The sequence below is a fragment of the Hemiscyllium ocellatum genome, chromosome 26, assembly GCF_020745735.1.
Source record: "Hemiscyllium ocellatum isolate sHemOce1 chromosome 26, sHemOce1.pat.X.cur, whole genome shotgun sequence".
NCBI classification, from domain to species: Eukaryota; Metazoa; Chordata; class Chondrichthyes; order Orectolobiformes; family Hemiscylliidae; genus Hemiscyllium; species Hemiscyllium ocellatum.
In genome coordinates this window covers 39,334,213-39,356,684 of record NC_083426.1, presented here as the reverse complement: position 1 = coordinate 39,356,684, position 22,472 = coordinate 39,334,213, and the positions used below count along the sequence as shown (strand labels likewise).

Here is a 22,472-nt window from a genome sequence, read left to right as displayed (position 1 = left end):
TTGCATGGAGATGTGCTGATCTAAAAGAGCCTTAAACGTTCCTATTGTATCTGCCTTTGTCACATCCTTGGCAGCATATTCCAGACTCCTACCACTTTCGTGTAAAAAGACTTACCCCTCACATCTCCTTTGACCTTTCCCCTCATTTAAAATGCATGCCCCCTACTAGTAGACATTTCAACTCTGGGAAATAGATTCTGACTGTCAACTCTATCTATCTATACATCTCAATTTTAAACAGCTCTTTCAAGTCTCTGATCAGCCACTCCATAGAAAATAACCTGAGTTTTCCTAGCTTCTCCTTATAGCTAATATTCTGTAATCCAGGCAGCATCCTGGTAAACCTCGTCGGCACCCTCTCTAAAGCCTCCACATCCTTCCTGTAATGTGGCGGCCACAACTGAACATAATACCCCAAGTGTGGTCTAACTAAAGTCTTAGAAAGCTGCAACATGACATCCTAACTCTTGTACTTAGATCTCTGACCAATAAAGGCAAGCATGTCATATGTCTTTACCACCCTATCTACTGAAGTGGCCACTTTCAGGGAGCTATGGATTTGAACCCCAAGGTTCCTCTGTACAATGCTGTTCAAGATCCTGCCATTAACTGTATACTTTTACATAACATTTGATCTCCCAAAGTACAGCACCTCACACTTACCCAGATTAAACTTCATCTGCCATTTATTCACCCATTTCCACAACTGATTTTGCTGTATTCTTCAACATGATCCACAACCCAACTGATCTTTGCATCATCTGCAAACCTACTAGTCCACCCATCTACATTTTCATCCAAGTCATTTACAAATATCACAAATAGCAGAGGTCCCAGTACAGATCCATGCAGAATACCACTAGTCATGGAGGTGCAGCCTGAAAAACCCTTCCATCACTACCCTCCGCCTTCTATGGACAAGCCAATTCTGAATCCACACAGCCAAGTCACTGTGGATTCCATTAATCTTAATCTTCTAGATCATGAAATCTTTATTCAAGTACAGAAATGATAAAAAAAACTATTAGAATGTTTTGCCCTCACTGTAGAAAGCCCTGTCCAGACCATATTAGAGGTAGCACACAGTTTTTGACACCTTAGATTATAGACATTGAAAGGAATACATTGGGTCAGTGTAGGACAATGGGACATAAGTTTCCCAGAATCAATTCAATCATGGGAAGTTGGGAAACTTTTCTCCACATCAGAAGCAGATGCTAGTTAAGGCATCATATTAATTAGATTAGATTAGATTACTTATCTTAGATTTATATCTTACTAAGATGCATGAGCAAATGTAATTATTGCAGATAATGGCATATCCAGTGTATAAGACAATTCCATTTCTTAGATGCCAAAAATCATGTTTTTCCATATACAAGTGAACCTTTCTTTTCATTAAATATACATAATTCATCAGCTTCAACTTTTCAACCAGAATTGGATGTTTTACTTTTAGATACTGTATAACTGGATGCAAGGGATCAGGCCAGTGATGCTGGCTGGACCACAGGTACATGCAGCAGTTTAAGACATGCCCACATACACAGAATCGATGTCATCAACAGGAAATAAAGTTGTCACCCTCTCATGTTGTCTGATAGCATAGCATTGTGGCATCTGCACTCTCACCTTGTGCAGAACTATATTTTTGATTAATTCACCCGATGGGCATAGGAGTCTCTGGCTAGGCCAGCATTTGTTGTGAACCACTTTACTGTGGGTCTGGAGTCACATATATACCAGACTAGGCAAGGATGACAGATTTCCTTGCCTATAGGACATCAGAGAATCAGACAAGTTATTCCAATAACAATGGTTTCATGGTCTTCATTGGACCCTTAATTCCAGATTCTTTATTGAATTCAAATTTCAGCATCCATCGTTTGGAGGGGGGGGGAAATCCCTGAACATTAGCCGAGTTTCTGGATGTATAGTCCAGCAATAATACCACCAGGCTATTGCTTCCCCAGATGTGGCGGTTACCTGCAACTGGAAGTTGGTGCAGAAATGTCTACAAAAGTAGATCAGAGACTGAGTGCTACTCAAGAAAGGACTCACCTTCTGGCCTCTGATGTCTTCTCACCATTTACAATAAGTAATTGTTATAGGATGAATACTCACCACTTGCCTGTGTGCTAGTGTGAAGTTCAAGGAAGCTCAAATTCCAATTCCTCTGTCATAAAATATGAACCAATCTATTGCTATAAGCCATCAAGCTCTCTTTTAAAGTCAGATACGTCTGCCACAGCCTCGGCCATTGAGAAGATCAAAAACAGCAATGACGTGCCAATACCAGTACCTCAAATTCTCAACTTAGATAAGCAATAATGAGCCTTTAACGCTGGGCCATTTGCTGAAATGCTCTATCTTTGTAAGAACAGCTTAAGAACGGTAACAAGACAAGAACTTCAGGGAATTAAGGTCACCCAGATCCAAGAGGGAAAAAAAAAATCAAAAGATCACTCCAAATTGTGCTGCACTTGTTAAAACACAGATTAAAAAGTATCCAGAAGCCGACAAATTATATTAAAATTTAACTTTCTATAGGTCCAACAATTCCAAGTAATATTTCACTAAAATGCAGACAAAGATGAAGAATCATAACCTCTGCATTTTTTATGCATGTAATGATTAAAACATCTGCTGTAGCACCTTATTATTCTTTCAAACAAATCCAAAAATGATCAAGATCAGTGTATGAGCTTTGGAATGGTTGCATTTCCCAAAATCCTGAACTTTTTTTCTGGTTCTTGTTAAACTGTAGAACATAATTCAAATGCGTGTAAATTCCTGCCACATTCTTTCTGAGAAGGTCAAACATACATGTGTGAAGTCAATTTATCACAGGATGTGACACAAGCTGGATGGTTGTAAACGCTACAAAAATTGCCTCAAATCATTACAGCAGATTACTATCGCTGTAGCTATCATCACAAACTGCACAGCCCAGCTTACACTGTTCCAATAATTGCCAATTGTTTTCAAATCGGTAAAAAGCAGACATTGCATCATTTGGAATTCGAATCAGAGAACACATTACAAGAGTGATGTTTTGGGCCCTTTCTATGGCTAAGAGTCAAACAACCAAGTACACACTTACATTAATGCAACAATTTTGTGACTATGAAGGTTAGTCAGTTGTTCAATAACTTGAGTTTTAATATTTCTAGAACCTGACTGTATCTACATGCTTTTAATGCCCAGAGACATCTCACACCGTACCATACACTGGAATAATTTTTTATTCCAAGAAGTGCACCGAAAAGAAAACAAGTATTTGTTGTTCCTCTTCCGCTTAATTTAATTTCATCCCCCATTCTACAATCACCACGTTACACTGAGGGTTTTGGGAATGGTGACTTTTATTTTGAATTCAAGATTATAGCAACACTGTTCTAAAGTGTGGATTGCAAACGCAAATTTCACCTTTTCCTTCATAAAGGAGTAATCCACCCGGTCCTCTAAAGTGGATGGTGTCCCCAATCTTCAGGTCTTCCAAGTATTGAGACATCTTGCCACCTTCTGGGAACTTGGGATGTACTCCTTTGAAATAGATCTTCAGAAAGACAATATCAATTTGAGTAAGCTGAGAAAACTAGTTTACACAGGTTCTCTATATTGCCATGTGGAATTAAAACTAGCATCAGCTCTGGCAAGAAATTAAAATAGGCAAGAGTGAATGGTTATCTAAAATGTAAATCCACCTCTCTTATAAATGCTAAATTATACAGATAGACAACAGAATTGTGTAAGTCAAGTGCTGCTTTAGGAATACTGGAACAGAGAATCCAACCATGGTCATAGCTTTCTGCTCTCTGGATTACAAATGCTTAGGCTAGTTTAATACCAGACAATAGTGTTTTTAAAACAAGATATGCAAGAAACCGCTGAGTCTGATGCAGTCCAATTATTCCCATTATTTACTAGTTACCCAACTACCCAGAATTAATTTGTGTAAACTCATTAGTCTCAATGAATTAATAATCTGGATAATTTTACATTAATCTTGCAGTTCATTGGTCATAAATGTTAAACTGACTCCAGACAATGATCAACACTTAAATAGTGACATGTTAATTTTGGAGCATTTATTTAAAAGCACGCTTTTACTTTGTCCTTTCTTTTACTCTGCTCCCTGAAGAGAATTTATACACAAACTTATTAAATATGCTGCAATTTTAATTAGTACATGCATGCAAAGAGAGAGTGCTAAAAAACCTGTATCAAAAGGAGCAACTTAGTTTTTTGGCTATTTACCCTATCCTATTTTGGCTATTTATGTGGTATTGAAGGTTCATGAGATTATTTGGAAACTCTAGTTTTAAAAGGTGGATAAATGCACGCAGCATTAAATTTAATTTGTATTACTGTATTTTTAAGGAGTTAAAGGAAGGATATAGCTTTTGTTTTATTGAGTTCTACGAATGATGCCAGGTCACTTAAATGCATTTAAACAAATTTCAAAATGAGGTTTTGAAAATCTGTGAAGTGGATAGGCCAGTGCTTAGGGCAGAAAGCGAACAAAAATTGACTAAACATCCTATGATTCAGGGAGACAGACACAAAGTAGTTCTTTTAGAAATACAGAACCATCTAGGTGGTCAAGGAGAGTACAGGTTCACCACGAAAAAGCGAGATTTAAATTCAAAATCTGCAAACAGAAGCTAGCCTAATGGTGACCATTTAAGTTGTTTTCTTGCTGACCAATCAGAACACAAGGCTTTTGAGTAGAGCTACTTCCATGACACGTTCCAGCTAAGGTGGGAAGATGTTGGTAATGTCACTGAACTAATAATCTAAAAACCTCATTAGCCAGGAACATGGGTTCAAATCCTACAGTTGCAGCTGAAGGTCAGGTAATTAATAAATGTAGAAAATGAAAGGTAGTCAAAATAACAATTGTAAAAACACAATTTTCCTACTCATGTCCTTCAGAGAAAAATCTGTCATTCGTACCTTGTTTGGACTAAATGTTATCTGACCCACAACAATATGGTTGACTTGGAAGTGATGTAGCATGTCATTTAGTTCAAAGGCAATTAGAAATGGGTAACAAATGTGGCTGTGCCAGTGATGCCCACAGCATGGACCGAGAGCAAGCAACTGGAACACATTTGTGAGGGTGGCTGGAGAAAAACATACAAGATGTGTAATGGTGGTAAAGGAGAAATGGAAATGTGAATATAGGTGTAAGTGACGATATGGAAAGGAGAATATGGGTCTGCTGTGCTGATAACAAAATCAATTAATCACGCTCTGCGGAGATGGGGGCAATCTGAGAAAAATGGAGGTCAGAGGCCATACTCAAGTTTGGGAACTCAATACTGTGTCCTAGGAACTATAAAAGGCCCAAGTGGAAAACAGCACTGTGCTTGCAGTTGTATTACATTGTTAACTTGGATAATGCACCAAGTAATTAATAACAAGTGTGTCTCTTATCTTGTGATAAGATCCTCCTCAAGTGAGCCAATATGTAATCAGAAGTCACAAACCAGGAAGACCAAGATTTGGTCTTGGTCTACATCTGCTTGAGTGAGATTTATAAATAGAAGATAGTGTTTAAACTGATACGGCATCAGCCTTAGCCTTGTGAATAGCTAGCTCTACAAAGGAACTCCCCATTTTGTAGTCAGAAAAAAAATGAATACTAGTTTGACTGACAGGTTCTGGACAATCTACAGACAGAACAAAGCAGGATCAGAGGTCAAGCTATTGGCTTTTTGTCCAGCAAAGACATATGCATCAGAAATGCAAACGCACAGCCTGATTAGTTTTGGGGAGACTGGTCAGAAAAAAGTCTAATGCACTTCATTATTTTCTAACGATTACAGTACACAAAAAAAAACTTGGATTTGTTTTGGTCTGTTTGCTGAGCTGACAGGTTTGTTGGCAGACACTTTATCCCCTTTCTAGGTGATATCATCTTGATGAAAGAGGATGAAACGTCAGCCAACAAACCTACCAGCTCAGTGAACAGACCAACAATGAATCTAATCAGCTCAAACTACACATCTTCAAAAACTTTACATGAAAATTATTCAATTTAATGCACATTTTACCTTTCTGAAGGCAGAACAAACTTAGTTGAGCATGAGGGGTTACAGGACCAAACTTGTACAAGAGGTTTTCATTAGATTGGCATGAGAGGTGGTGTTATCAGATTACTAGAAATTACGTAATAGCAGTAAACTGTTGTTTGTAAGGAATGCAGCAAGTGCTTAAAGAAGAGTCTAGACAAAGGGTTAGCTATTTAGGGCTGAAATAAGGGAAAGTTTTCACTCAAAGGATTGTGGATCTTTTGAATTCTCGAGAGGTTGTGGATCACAAGCCTAGAATATATTCAAGACAATGCAATATATTGTTGAATAGAGGTAATGGGGATGGTGTAAGAAAGTAGAATTAAGGTAGATCAGCTATAACTTTGTTGAATAGTAAAGCAAGTTTATACTTGTATGCAACACTTAATATCAGAATCCCGAAAACGTAACAGGCACTTTGAAGCAAATAAGTCAAACAACTTGAGAAGTAAGGACTTAGCTGCTCATAGATAAATAACAAACAAACAGCAAGTTTCATTCTTGTTTAAATGATGAAAAAAATTATTTAATCTGCCTACTTTCTGGTTCAAAATTCTACATTCACAGAGCTCACCATATTTAAAAGTATATGAAGCAACAAGTTGATTGGCGAATAAAGAAACAGGCATTACCTTGACAACAAGATCCACATAGCCTTTGTCGTCATCACTGCTAACTGGAGTATATGGCCGTACAATAAGGCTTCCATCAATTCTTGCAGAGAGATACACATGTTTTCCTGTAGGGAAAGTTCCAAGTCAAACATCTGCTTCAATATAAAATTAAAAACAGGTGAATGAATAGAATTTTAACTGAACTAGTAGATGTCCTGGGTCATTGCTTACAGAAGGAGAAGTTTAGGCTGTGTGTCTGGCGGGCCATAAGTACATATTTTCTTCTGTTGGGTATTTTTCTCAACTTGTTAAGCAGAACACAGTATAAAAAGGGAGTGAGAACAGCTTACACAAGGGAAACAAGTATAGAAATGAGAAAGTCTATGCACAAATTAGTTGGAGCAAACAAAAAAAATGCTAGAAAAATAATGTTGGGAAAATATCCTTAAATCCCATCTGGGTTTGACTTTGCAGGAAACAGAATTTCCTGTAATCATGTTTTTTTTTAAGAAATACACAAATCCAAGAATTTGAGTTACTATAGCATTCAAAGCAACATCAAAAGCATTATTTTTCTTCCTTTGATGGAACGTGGACATTATTGACAAGCCAGTATTTGATCCCATCCACAACTTGCCTTGCATCAAGTGCCACTTTTGAAGACAGCTAAAGTAACTGGGTTTGGAAGAATGACAAAATTCCCTCTCTTAAGTGAACCAAATAGCTGCTTATGATAACTGCTAACAGTTTCATGGTTATCGTTAATGAGACCAGCTTTCCTTTTCATTTTTAAAAAATTATTTGACCTTAAATTCCATCAGCTGCCATTGGAGGATTTGAACCCACATCCTGAAAGTATTAGCCTGATCAGTCGAGTAATATGACCACTATCTTCCCACCCTTTAATTAGAGCCATTTTGGGAAGTATTACAGAATATCACTCCTTTCCCAACCCCTCTCCTCTTGCCTCAATAAAGGTAGCTGTAAACAACGGCGATCTGCTTTAATTGTTACTGTAAGAACTGCTCCTTTGACGTATTTTAGATGTTGAGGGTGATTTCCTCAAATTCTAGGAGCAGCATTTACTGTTTTATATGCTGTTGCATTGTTTTGAAACTTCACGGGAAAAAGATCAAAACAATGGCACTTTTAAAAGGAGGAAGACAGATAAAGGCTGCAACCACATGGTCAGTGAGGGGTAGAGAGAAAGTAACCAACACTGCTGTCTGACAGCAGTGAATCCGCACAGTTACTGTCTTTGCTGTTTGAGTTCATGTATTTCTGGATATCGGAGTGCATCCAGGAAAAATTAAACATCAAAATTCACAACTGATCTTGGAGGGATCTCTGTGGAAGAGCTCAAAGCACAAGACCCAAGGGAAAACTTTCACACAGTGGGTAGTGTGTGTATGGAATGAGCTGTCAGAGGTGGAGGCTGGTACAATTACAACATTTAAAACACATCTGGATGGGTCTATGAATAGGAAGGGTTTACAGGGAAATGAGCCAAGTGCTGACAAATAGGACCAGATTAGGTTAGGTTATCTGATCGACATGGACAAGTTGGACTGAAGGGTCTACTTCCGTGCTGCGCATTTCTCGATTAAGATAAACAAAGACGAGTTACTATACATGTTAACAATGAAGGACAGTTAGATACAAAGCTTGGATAAATAAACAGCATGCACTAGTACAAGTGACACAGCACCTTAATGTATTAATAAAGACTTCCGTTTTGGTTAGACCATGCAGGGAAAGACAGTGGGGACGAACAAATGAATCCAGGCCATTGTACAGCAATCAGCCAATACAGCTGTTGCTGAGGCTCTAAGTAACTTACCTACAGGCAAACCAAGAATGTGTTCTGCTGAAGGGAGAGCAAAGCGAAACCGCCTGGTGTCGTGGCTCACAACCTGTTAAAAAAAAACAAAAATGAGTACTTGCAGGTTCTCAATTTTTGAAAATACAGAATACAAAAAAGGTGTCACACTCACCTCCTTATCTATTAATCGCAGTGGATACTTCTCATTGTGATCTTTTAAAGTGATCGCAGGCTTCTTCTTTTTTGACAGAACATAATGTCCCACAACAACACCAACAGTTGTGATGAGAACAGCACCAATTGCAAAGAGCACTCCTGAGGCCTATAAAAGAAACATTACTTTGTGGCAACAGGATACCATATTTCACAACAATTATAGAGTGTTCATCACAAAGCGAGTACCTTTTAGCATAAAGTGTGTCAGGGTTACTCAATTTAGGTGAAAATTAATCCAGCAGCATTACTCTTAAATACAGGTTAAAGTTGTCTCTCATTAGAGAGACAAGACTGGGATGGTTTAACCAGAGGGTCACCACATCTAAGGTGAGGGGTCAGGTTGGGAAGCAGAAATCTTTAGATGAACCTCACCTGGTGCATGAAATGAATCACAACGGTGGAATCAGTATACAGCGAGAGCGAGAAAATTTCTGCTTGCTTCTGCCCTGCAGAACTGACTTCAATTTGATTTTATTTTTCCCCTTCCTCTTTTCCAGTCCCTTCTCAATCACGTCTGTGATTCTTCTGACACAGTTTCAGAAGTTCCAGTTCACAGATACCAGCCACCTATTCTTCACCATGGTCATGAAATCCCTTTACACATCCATACCCCCATTAAGATGGTCTCAGGGCTCTCCACTTCTTCCTCGATAAAAGGCAGCAGACCCCTCCACCCTGGCTCATAAGGCTCTCAACTGTGCCCAACCCATTTCCTGCACTTCTGCTCTCAACCCTTCTCTTCCCTCCCTCAACTCCAAAAAGGGTCCTCTTGACTTTGTTAACTACTCTAGCAGCATCCACATCCAAAAGGATCACAGACCACCATTTATGCCACCTCCAGCAGAAGGCCACCAGACATATCCCCCACTCCTTGTCAGCCTTCCTCCGGATCCATTCTTCTTCCATCCCAACATCTCCTCAAACTCCCACAAGACTTCACCATGTAATCACAGAAGGTGAAACACCTACCCTTTTACTTCCTCCCTCCTCTGCCCTAGACATACCTTCCAGGTGATGCAGGTCATACAATGTAATCCACTGTATTCTCTGTTCACGACATGGTCTCAGCTGCATTGGGCAGACATTCTGTCTGCAAAAATGACTCCGAGCTTCTGGTTGCTTGTCACTTGAACATACCACTCTGTTCCCTGGCCAACATCTGTCTCGGGCTTGCTGCAGTGCTAAGCATCTCACTTTTGCTTGTGGACTAAGCTGTCAGGACTCAGTATCAATTTCAATAATTTTAGGGCCCACACACTTTCATGCCCCTGACCAAACCATCAGCATATGTACCAACATTCAGTTCTGAAGAAGGGTCACTGGTCTTGAAACCTCGAGTTTGCTTTCTCACCACAGATGCTGCCAGACATGAGTTTTCCAGCTATATCTGTTTTTGTACAAGAGCATTGGGACCTAGCTTGCACCTAACTTGGTTCCAGTTTGAAAGTTCTATGTCCAGACATCTTACGCATTGCCAAGTATCAGATTGGCAGGTTGTTATTCCCACTGACATTTAAAATAAGATTCTGACACAGCAAAGCAGCCCTTCACTCTGCCAATGTTTAAAATTTGACTTGATGGGAGGAAATTGAAACTTGGAGCAATAGATTTGCTGGAACATTCAACAGATACAAACAATTTTCCTTTGTATGTATGCTCAACTTTTATTTGTAAACTAGCCATATATTTTCTAGCTGACAGACATCGCCAGTATGGTGTCAGATCCTATTCCAAATAATGAAAACAATCCTTGTATAACCTTTCCCATAATAGTATCAGCTCATGGATCTTTTGTAAGCAGCTGGATCAGTTTCCTCCATTTATTCTAAGTTGCATCCTTGGTTTTAAAACTGGTGGATCCAAACCAAAATCTTAAAATTGCAAACAGTGCAAGTATTGAAAAGTCCATTTTCCATAACCAATTCTGATTGTGTATTTAACTTGACTGCATTTTAGTTTCAAAATCCTCCCTAAATACTAGACTTGGACAAGTCTCAAACCTTGATACAATCTCCCTGCATCCCAAGTCAAATGAATTTCAAATGGTTCATCTGGGGTTCTGCTATGCCACTCAACTTCTCATCACGACTTCAGTCCAAATATAGACAAAAACAGCCATATTCCAAAAGATGACTGACCACCCTTGGGATCAAGACAACAGTTGACAAAAGTTAGATCAAAATCAAGTAGTTCAGTAAAATTTGGAATCAATTTGATGTAACTCAGGAAAACCTCTCCAACAAATGCAGCCATACCTAACATGAGAAGCTGTGGTGTTGGCCTCCAACATCTGGGACATCCTGGAGTGGAATGCTTCATCCTGGGAGCAGATGCGGTGGAGTCGGAGGGATTGGGATTATCAGCAAGCATTTTTACAGGACAGTGGGTGAGAGGTGTAGTCAAGGTAGTTGTGTAAATCAGTGGATTTGAAATAGATACCAATGATGAGTCAGTTTCCGGAGATGGAGACAGTGAGGTCCAAGAAGGGGAGGGAGGTATCAGAAATGATCCAGGTGAATTTGAGGGCAGGGTGGAAGGTGTTGGCAAAGTTGCTGAAGTGCTCAAGATCCTTTAGGGAGCATGAGGCAATACTGATGCAGTCATCAATATAGCAGAAGAAGAGGGGAGGGATGGTGCTAGTGCAGTTGTGGAAGAGGGACTGTTCCACAAATCCTACAAAGAGGCAAGAATAGCTCGGTCCCATGTGGGTGTCCATGGTTTTGGCTTGTAGGAAGTGGGAGGAATCAAATGAAAAATTATTGAGGGTGAGGACCAGTTGTCAGGTGAATGAGTGGGTCAGTGGAGGGGGACTGGTCGGGCCTACAGGACAGGAAGAGGAGGCAGCTCTCTGGTGGCTCAGTGGCTAGTACTGCTGCCTCACAGTGCCAGGGACCCGGATTTGATTCCAGCCTTGGGCAATTGTCGGTGTGGAGTTTGTACATTCTCCATGTGTCTGCATGGGGCTTCCTCTGGGTGCTCGGTTTCCTCTCCTAATCCAAAGATGTGCAGGTTAGGTGATTTGGCCATGCTAAACTGCCCACTAGTGTTCAGGGATGTGTGGGTTAGGTGCATTAATCAAGGAAAATGTAGAGTAATGGGATAGGGGAATGGGTCTGGGTGGGGTATTCTTCGGAGGGTCAGTGTGGATGTGATAGGCCAAAGGGCCTGTTTCTAGATGGCGTAAAGGGCCTGTACGTCCATGGTGAAGATGAGGTGTTGGGGGCTGGGAAACAGTTTTTGGAAAAGGTGTGAGGTGTGAGTTGTATCTTGAATGTAGGTAGGGAATTCCTTGACCAAAAAGGTGAAAGAACAGAGTGGAGGTAGCCTCGAGCACCTGGAAGGATATGGGCAGCAGATAGACAGTGACATCATCAGGTGCATGATCTCCAAGTCACACACCATCCTGATTTGCAATTATCATGCTGCTTCTTCACTGTTGCCAAGTCAAACTCCTAAACACTGAGGGTGTAACTACACCCAGGGGAAGGCAGCAGCTCACCACTTCATTCTTTAAGGTAATTAAAGATAGGCATTATTAGCTGGCCTGCTTACCTCCCCCAAATAAATTAAAAAATTGCTAGTCGCTATTTAAGAGCGGGAAATACAGATTCCATTGTATCAAAACCTTCAAACTTGCTAAGGATAGGAATTTGCAAGCAAAGTGCCCCATCCAATTGCTATTAAAAACTTGATTCTTTAACCCCAAGCCCATGATTAACATTTCAAGACAAGTTTTGTGGTCCTCTAATGCATTAGATAGAGCCTAATGCCAAAAATAAAGGCTTGTCCAGTGAGTCAGATTTTATTTGAACCTAACAACAGCAAAACACTGCAGTAAACTTGTGAAATAAATTGTGATCTTTTGCTACCCAAGACCAAGGATGTGATCACAAAATGCTGTCCTTATGATACAAGCTACTCGTGAACAAGTTGAGAATTGGCTTGAAGTCCCATGTTTCAGATACAAAATTTTGTAGACAACTAAATAGGATTTTTAAAAATAGTATAAAGAGAAAGGGCTGTAACAAACAGCAATGATAACAGCACATATAAATGAGCAAGACAGAAAATTAAGGTGAAAACCTAGTGCAAACTCACAGGAGGATAATTGTGTCCCAACTGCAGAGCAAAGCTGAAGAACAAGAATGCTCCACAGAGTGAATCATCATTCCTAGCTATACATTGGGGCTAGATATATCTCCAAATGGGCAACAGTAAACTTGTATTCAGGGCATTTTTGCATAGCTACAGCCCAAAGCAATTACACATTTTGAATTTGAATGTAGTAACGCCCAAAGTAATTCAGAGTATTTCTTGTGCTGTGGCTGCAGAATAGGGCATTCTAACATGCAGGCTAGATATCATTTCTTACATGCAATGTTTGCTAAGTGCAAAGAAAAATCAAGGTGCAGCTGTAAGACAAATTTGTAATAGCACGGTGAGGCAGAGTAAGTCTGCTTCTACGTTCAAAACCCGAAATAGATGTTGGTCAGGAGACCAAAGTTCACTGTGCAGCCAAGTAAAGCAATTACAGCAGCTCAATGCCAAACATAGACTTAACATGCTGCTATACTAGAGGGGCTTTGTACATGCTTTGCTCATTACCTCAAAAATATATATTTGCAAATTTGATACAATATTTGCATTACCCCTACCACCCTCTGGGTGAACCGATCCTTCCTCAAATCCCCTCTGAAACTCCTGCCCCTTCCTTAAATCTGTGTCTAGAGGGCTATTGACCCCTCTACTAAGGAGCCAAGTTCCTTCCCATCTACCCCCCTCAATTTTGTAAATTTCAATCAGCCTTTTCTGCTGTAATGAAAATTACCTCAGTCTATCCATAATCTCTTCACAGTTGAAATGCTCCATCCCAGGCACCATCACAGCAAATCTCCTCTGCATCTTATCTGGTGCAATCATGTCCAGATCAGCACTCCAGCTGTGGCCGAACAAACATTTCATACAGCTCCATCAGGACTTCCCTACTTGTGTACTCAATGCCTTAACTAATAAAAGGCAAGTGTCTCATTTGCCATCTTAACCATCTTATCGATCTGCCCTGTTGCCATCTTGGATTATCAGCATGCATACTGAGATCAGTTATTCTGAACTTATCATTCATCAAACACTTCCTTGCCTTGTCAGCCCTCCCAAGGTGTATCAGCTCTCACTTTCCTGGATGAAATCTCATTTGCCACTGTTCAGCCCAACTGACCAGCCCATCTGTATCATCCTGTAATCAAAGGCTTTCTTCCTTGCTATTTACCATATTGTCAATTTTTGTCTCAGTGAACTTACTGATCATTCTTCCTACATTCATATCCAGATCATTAACATGCACTACAAACAGGAGATCCAGCACTAAACCCTGCATATGCCACACGTTTCCAGTTGCAAATACCAGCTTTCAATCATAACCCTCTGCCTCCAAGCACTGAAACAATTATGTATTTAAAATGCCAAAACATTGTGGATCCATGGTCTCTTACCTTCCTGACCAATTTCCCATTCAAGACCTTGGCAAAATCCTTACTCATGTCCACGTATAATATAATCAACTACATTGCCCTCATCTACAAACCAAGTCCCCATCTCCCAATATTTGATAGACACGATTTCTCCTGACAACGCCACACTAATTATCCTTGGTTAATCTTCACCTCTCTAAGCAGAGATTAATTCTGTCCCTCAAGATGTTTTTCCAATACTCTCCCTACAATAGATGTTAGACTCACCAGCCTGTTATTTCCTGGTTTATTCCCTGCCACACTGGAATGATGGTACCACATTAGCTGTCCTCCAACCCTGTGGAGAATTCAAAATCTCTATTTCTGGTCTGTCTATCTTTTTCCATAACTACCTCAAATTTAACTGGAGTTATGGTCATTAACACAAACACATGTCACACTTGTGTCACTTAGCCAGTTTATTCCACTCCCTCTTATAGGACTTTCTATGTGCTGAATTTAAAAGCTCTCATGGATGCAGTTTAAAGAATTCCACACCCATTAAGCCTTTCACATTTTGTCGAAGTTAATATTGAAGAATCTGAAGCAGTTTCTTTTACCACCCTATTTTTAGACTTCTGATATTTGCCAACATACCTGTTCTTCTTACAGTCCCTGACTATTATGGGGTCTGTCATAGACTCCCAATGTGATCACGGCTTTTTGAAATTCTACTCATATGGCCTCATTTGAAGAGCATTTCAAGATATCATGTCTCAACTTATTAACAGACACCTTAAATCAAGACTGAGACTGAGACCACCAACTCCTCTTTTACACCAATCCCCATCTCACTTGAAAATTCTATATCCCAAAATATTGAACCTGCCAGTTCTACCCACTATCAACCAAGGCACGATGATAGCAATGTCATATTAGTACAGTTCATCAACAGTTTATTTGCTTTCCTTGAGATTCCTTGCAATAATGCAAATGCAAGTGCCCCCTTATGCCTTAAACTCGAGTATATATGCTACACCTTCCAGACTGACTGGATTTTTCTATACTTGTTTGTGCATTAACCCTTAATGTACCTCCACTCAATACCTCATTCCCTGCCAAATGAGTTTAAACCCCCCCACCAATAGCACTAGCAAACCATCTTGCAAAGATGTTGGAAGTGTTATGGTCCTGGTGCAACCTATATGATTTGTTTCAGAAGCAAACCTAGTGATCCAAAAATCTAAAGCCCTCTATCTTGTACCAGGATTCTTCAGAATTGCATTAATCTGCTCTGTTAATTCCTATACTCACCAATGTGTGGCACTGGGAGCAATCCAGAAACTAAACATTGAGGTCCTACCTTTCGATCTGCTTTTTAAATTCCAAATCCCTAAATTCTTATTTCTGGACTTCATTCTTATCTATATTGTTGGTACCTAGACGAACAACCATCACTGACTGTTTGCCTTCACCCTTCAGAATACTCTGCAGTCAGTAACATATTTGACTCATGGATAATTAAATAACATTCAGCTCCTCTATTCTTGCTGCCAAATATCATAACCTCACATTTTCCCATATTAGGTTCCATCTACCAAGTTGGTAACATCCTGGAATCATGGCTTTTGTAAACTGATAAATTTACAAATTTTAACACAATACCTGCACCAACGTCTGCACATTTTATGGTTTTGAAGATTTAGAACTTGAATATATTTGGATTTGCAGAAGGCATTTGATAAGATACCGCATGTTGATTACTTTAAAACATTGAATAATACATTTCAGGAACTGGCTCTTCAAACCATCACATCTATGCTGAACATATCACCATTATAAATTAATCCCATGTCTACGTATGGCCCGTATCCCTCTATTCCCTGCATGTGTCAAAGATAAGAGCCCATCAGCACTGACAGAAGATTGACTAACTAATAGAAGCAAGGGAGTGGGTTAATGGGAGTCATTTTCAGGACAGCAACTTGTAACTGGTGGAATGCCACTGTGGAAATATATTAATGACTTGGATGAGCAAAGTGAATACACTTTAACCAAGTTTGCAGATAACACAAAAACAGTTATACAGAATGGAAACAGATCCTTCAGTCCAACTAGTCCCACTTGCCTACAAACCTTTCCTATTCTTGTACTTATTCAAATGTCTTTTAAACATTATAACTGCACCTGCATCCACCACTTCCTCTAGCAGATTGTTCCACATACGAACCACACTGCAAAACAAAGTTGCCCTTGTTCTTTTTAAATCTCTCTCCTCTGACCCTAAAAATATGCTCCAGAGTTGGGAACACCCCACCCAAGGGAAAAGACCCCTGCTATTCACCTTATCTAAGCCCCTCATGATTTTATAAACCTCGATAAGGTTACCTCTCAACTTCTGACCCTTCAGTGAAAATAGTCCCAGTCGATCTTTATATCTCAAACCTTCCATTCCCAGCAACATCTAAGTTAATATTTCTGAACACTCGAATTTAATAATACCTTTGCCAAAGCAGGGCAACCAGAACTGAACACAGTGTTCGAGAAGAGGCCTCCACAATATCATTTACAATTTCAACATGACATCCTAACTCCAATATTTAAAAAGGAGTGAACAATGAAGGTAAGTGCACTAAATGCCTCAACTATCCTGTCCATAATGTGACACAAATTTTAAAGACTGTGTACTTGAAACCCTTGGTCTCTTTTCTGCAACTCTATCCAGGGTCCTACAATAAATTGTATAAGTGCTGCCCTTGCTTGTTTTACTAAATTCCATACCATAAATTTATCCAAATCAAACTCCATCTGCCACTCCTCACCTGATTGAGATTAATCAAAAATCGCTTTTAATCTTAGATAACCGTTTTCACTGTCCACTCTCCCACCAATTTTATTTTGGTGGCATCTGCAAACTTACTAACCAAGTCGCCTGAAGTCTCATCTAAATGCTTACATAAGTGACAAACAAAAGTGGACCCAGTACTGATATTTGTGGAATTCCACTGGTCACAGGCCCCTCAGTCCAAAAAAAAAGCCCTCTGCCACCCAACCTTCTACCATAAAGCCAATTTTGTATCGAATTGGCAAGCTCTCCCCAAATCCTATATGATTAACTTTAGGAATTAGTCTACCATGCGGAACCTTACCATAGGCTTTACTAAAGTGCACGTAAACAACATTTACTACTCTGCCCTCAATTTTTTTTTTGAAAGTTGCCTCTTTAAAAAAAAGCTCAATCAAGTTTGTGGTGGTAAGACATGGTGACAATGATACATTGTCTGCAGAAGAAAACTGACATTAATTGAGCAGACAAAAACTTAGAATATAATGTAGGATAATGTGAGGTTAAGCACTACAGCAGGAAGACATGGAGGAGCTGAGCATTATTTAAAATGGAGGAAGACTGCAGAATGTTGCTGCACAGAATTCTTGCACACAAAAAGAAACTATCATATAAGTTTAGCAGGTAAGAGGGATGGTAAATAGAATGCTAGCCTTTATTTCTAAGGGAATCAAATATACAAGTCTTAAAATTTAAACCACAGCTGGACTACTGAACTACTGTTATATGGGCATTGGAAACAGTGCAAAGAAGGTTCACTAGGGTTGATCCCATGTATGGAGGAATATCCTTAAGAGTTTAAGTACTTATTGACATTTAGAAGGAACGATAGGTAACCTTATTGAAACACAAGGTTTTTAGGAGGTAGATGTTGGGAGATTGTATCCCTTCGTGAGAGAGTCTAGGATCAAATGGCATAATTTCAAAACTAAGTGCTTACTCAGACAGAAATGAGGAGAGATTTCTTTCAGAAGAGAGTCAATCTGTGGAATCCAGAGGAGTGTAGAGGCTGTGCAACTAAATATGTTCAAAGAGGAGAGAAACAGGTTATGGGGAAAAGACAGAAAAGTGTAGTTGTGGATTATTAGATCAGCCATGAAACAGCCAGTGGACGTGATGGGCTGAATGACCTACTTCTGCTCCTACATCTGATGGTCTTAACTCACACTGTTCTTCTAGAACATAGAACAGAAAAATAAAGCGCAGTACAGGCCCTTTGGCCCTCGATGTTGCACCGATCCAAGCCCAACTAACCTACACTAGCCCACTTTCCTCCATATGCCTATCCAATGCCCATAAAGAGGGAGAGTCCACCACTGTTACTGGCAGGGCATTCCATGAACTCACGACTCGCTGATTAAAGAATCTACCCCTAACATCAGTCCTATACCTACCACCCCTTAATTTAAAGCTATGCCCCCTCGCAATATCTGACTCCATATGTGGAAAAAGATTCTCATGGGCAACCCTATCTAAACCCCTAATCATTCTGTGACTGATATTTTCATGTATACCTTAGTTTTCATTTGCAGGGCTTATTTCTGTTTCCATTCATCATAATGAAAATGCACAATAAGGATACAATAAGGAAATTAATGGAAAATAATTTGGAGAATATATCAACAAGCACCTTGCTGTTTAATTATCTTAAAAATTGATTCCATAGTGAATTAAAATTGTTATACTACAGAAATCACAAAAGACCTTCTGCTTTGTAATCGATACCTAAGAAAATGACAGTCATACATCCATTCAGCAGTTGTCACTTTTACATTCAAATGGTAGTCATCATAGTTATTTCACTGTGCTGTCTTCCTGGTCAGTTTGAGGAGAAACTGTTAATAATTATGTGGGAAGCCATTTTGCAATTCAAAATAGAATCAATACATCTGAGGAAAAACACCTATGACTTGCCAAATAGAAAGAATGAGTGTTAAAATAAAAAAGGAAGTTATCACTGAATTTAACCTAGGTAGAAAAGACCTCAAAATGCCCACACTCAAGACTAGGCTTGAATTAGGCAGAAATGTGGGGTGCCTGGCACTACAGCAGGCTCAAGCCACAGCATTAACCAAATCAGGAGTGAACTGGGTCCATGACATGTCAAAAATGTGACTTGATTTCTTCAACATACTTACAGTAGACCTAGCAATAAATATCAGAGCTGCTTTGTGGAACAGAAATAATTGACAGGATATTTTCTCACATGATACACAAACTGGGATTTAAAACAAATGGAAAAACCATAAATCGCCCCAATGTCAATAAGAACAATAGGGGGAAAAAAGTGCACCAGATTGCATAAAGCAATTTGAACAAAATATGGCAGTGAGATGCAAAGACTAATTGTTCTTTGTTCACACTGGCACATTTTCTTCTCACTGCTTTACATGTAGTCAGCACTGTCTTCAATAATTTTCAATGGCAGCCCTTCACCCAAAAATACAATTTAGTAAAATAGCAGAATATTTCAATATTGAACTTAAATTGAAATCAGGGTATTATTAGCATTTTCCAGTCATAACATTCATTTCATCAATGATTCTACAAAGCACTTGAAGCAAGTTACTGCAGTGCAATCAAGTAAACAGTATTGCAAAATCCAACTCTAAGTTAACATTAACCATAAAACTATTTTCAGATACATGCAAGGTCATTCCTTAAGGACAAAGAACTTTCAAACAGATTTCAAGGACACACTGCCAGAGGGACATTTTTAAACCCTCTGGCATTTTGGCAATATTCTTCATTATGATCCACCCACTAGTCAAGTATGTGTGAGTGTATATGAATGCAGGGAGTATCCCTCCCCCCCCCCCCCCCCCCCCCCGCACCCAATTAGACGAAATCAGACATGAAAGTTTTCGTTCCAATATACCAACATTTTTCCTGTGCATGGGTCAGAGTCACCAACAGCAAAAGCAGCAACCCAAAATAACCATGGCAGGTTTTACAGACCTGATTATAAATGGGCATAAACAACAATAGCAATGAAAGGAAGACATTTTGCAACAAAAATAAAGCAGTAACTTGCACAAAACTAGCCCAGGGTTATATTCACTGACAACTATTTACAGACGAACGTCTCCAGCAGAGACCAGCCCCACCCTCACCGACTCTACAGTTAAAGCCGGTTGTGCTGTTCCACTAGCTTCGACTGAAAGAAGTTTGTTAATCCATGAACTAAATACCCCGAAGATACAAATCTCACTAACCAGTGAATATCCCATTGCTGGGAGAAACTAGGAGTGCAGATCCTCTCTAAACAGGTCCACGCACACCAACAACTACCCTTCACTCTCCCAGCACGCATGCGCAGGCCACTCACTTAATAATGACGCCGGGGACAGTGCCGACCAGCGGCCGGGAAGACCAACGTTGTTCATTGACAGCGCCGACCAGCGGTTAGGAAGACTCATCGCTGTTCCGTGACAGCGCCATCCAGCGGACGGGACGATGTATCGTTGCCCAGGGACCAACATGGGGTGATCAACCGGAGTAAACACTACATCTGCAGTCAGAGGATCCCTTTGTGGATGTCAGCCAGGGCCACGGCTGTGGTACACTGGGTGGTCTGGGGGTGTGAGGAAGAAATATGGAAGGACAATAGTTGTGAGAAATAAAGCTCACTCACTTCAATAATTTCAGTCTGAGACAAGATCTGAATCAGTAGCGTCATTTATTTCACACTTGCAAGTGGGTGCGATGTCCACAATGCAGGGACAAACACACACTGAATTCAACAAATACATGATATTTATGTAATTGTGTTCCTATTTTATTTATCCCATTGCTCCTCCCTATTTACATCTTCCACTTCTCTAAGACCAGTACCCATTACTCCTGGTTATCTCTTGCCTTATCTGGCCTTGTCTGTGACAAAATGCTTATTTCTGGCCTCTCAAGGCTGTTTGACCACATCCCGCTGTGACTCATTATTAGGTACATCCTTTCTTCACCATTATCTACTCCCTCCATCTGTGCTTTCGCCAACCATACTGATCCCTATGACCTTTTAATTGGGGTTTGTTCCTGTGTTTCTGCAAAAGTGGGAAACAGATGTTTATGCCTACTGTTTGTACAGGCATATCTAGCTTAACTGCCTCCCCTCACAGCATCTTATCTATTCGCCTGTAATATCTAACATTGTTTTGCAGTCACGTTTCATTCTTGCATACAATTTTAGCTAATACAAAAACAATTATGTATTTCCTCCACATAGTTGGCATTCTAGTTGACTCAGCTCTTAGTTGAAACAATTACACACTGGTGTGAGTTCATTTACCTTGCATAAGTAATTATAACTGCAGAAGTAACACTACTTTACCTATATCCCACAATAGTGGTCGAGAATTCATTAGTGAGAGGCGAAAACAGGCACTTCTGCGGCTGTAGACCAGACTCAAGGATGGTATGTTGTCTTTTGGGTGCAAAAGTACAAAATGCCACAGAAAAGCTCAGGGCATTCTGAACGGGAAGGGTGAAGAGAGTCAGACATTGTAGTCCTTGTCAGGCCCTTTTATGGGATATAGGTAAAGCAGTGTTACTTCTGCAATCATAATTGCTTATGCAAGGTAAATGAACTCACACCTGTGTATAATTGTTTCAACCAAGAGCTAAGTTAACAAAAATGAAAACTACGTGAAGGAAATATATAATTGTTTTTGTATTAGCTAAAATGTGCATACAAGAATGAAATGTGCCTGCAAACAATGATAGATGTTACAGACAAATAGATAAGGTGCTGTGAGGGGAGGGAGTGTAGGTTAAGCTAGATATGCTTGTACCAGCATTAGTTATAAGCATCTGTTTCCCACTTCTGCAAAGACAAAAAAGACCATAATCAAGAGGCCATAAGGCTCAGTATGGGCAAAGAATGGAAGGAAATATTGCTTTAGCAAGCAAGGAAGCAGATGGCAGTGGAGGAAGATATATAACAATGGACCACAGCAGGATGTGGTGAAATGGCCAGGCAAAAAGGCTGGATAAGGCAAGAGATAAACAACAGTAATGGGCGCCAGGCTGAGAGAAGTGGGAGATATAAACAGGGGAGGAGCAGTGGAATAAGCGGGGGAGGAGTAAAAGAGAAATAAATTGTATATAAGATATGTACTTACTAAACTCTGTGTGTCTATTTTAGACACCAAGCTTGCAAGTTTATAATAAACGATACTGCTGCTTCAGATCTTGTCTTGGAATGAAATTAGTGAAGTGAGTGGGTTCTATTTCCCACACTTTGACTAGAGTAAAGAGGTCCTACAAGCAGACTTCAGAGAGTTACATAGGAAATTCAAAAGCCACAGTTCAAAGATTACTTCTGGTGTTATGCAGTAGTGTATACAGGAATAGAAGAGTACATAGAGAAGGTGGTGTCGTATGGAATGAGGTGGCAGAGGAAGTGGAGGCTGGTACTATTACACCATTTAAAATGCATCAGGATGGGTATAT

General features: G+C 39.8%; 1 protein-coding gene across 1 annotated transcript in view; it reads right to left on the bottom strand.

Annotated features, from left to right (window-relative positions):
• LOC132828422 (NADH-cytochrome b5 reductase 3-like) overlaps nt 1–20,341 on the bottom strand; it is a 34,003-nt gene extending 13,662 nt beyond the window's left edge. The window contains exons 1-5 of the mRNA XM_060845524.1: nt 20,240–20,341; nt 8,689–8,838; nt 8,535–8,607; nt 6,713–6,819; nt 3,430–3,559 (exon numbers count right to left, since the gene is read on the bottom strand). Of these exons, the coding sequence (XP_060701507.1) occupies nt 3,430–3,559; nt 6,713–6,819; nt 8,535–8,607; nt 8,689–8,838; nt 20,240–20,254 (475 nt within the window). The 5' untranslated portion in view covers nt 20,255–20,341. The remainder of the gene's footprint in view (nt 1–3,429; nt 3,560–6,712; nt 6,820–8,534; nt 8,608–8,688; nt 8,839–20,239) is intronic.
• Nucleotides 20,342–22,472: the final 2,131 nt, after the last annotated feature.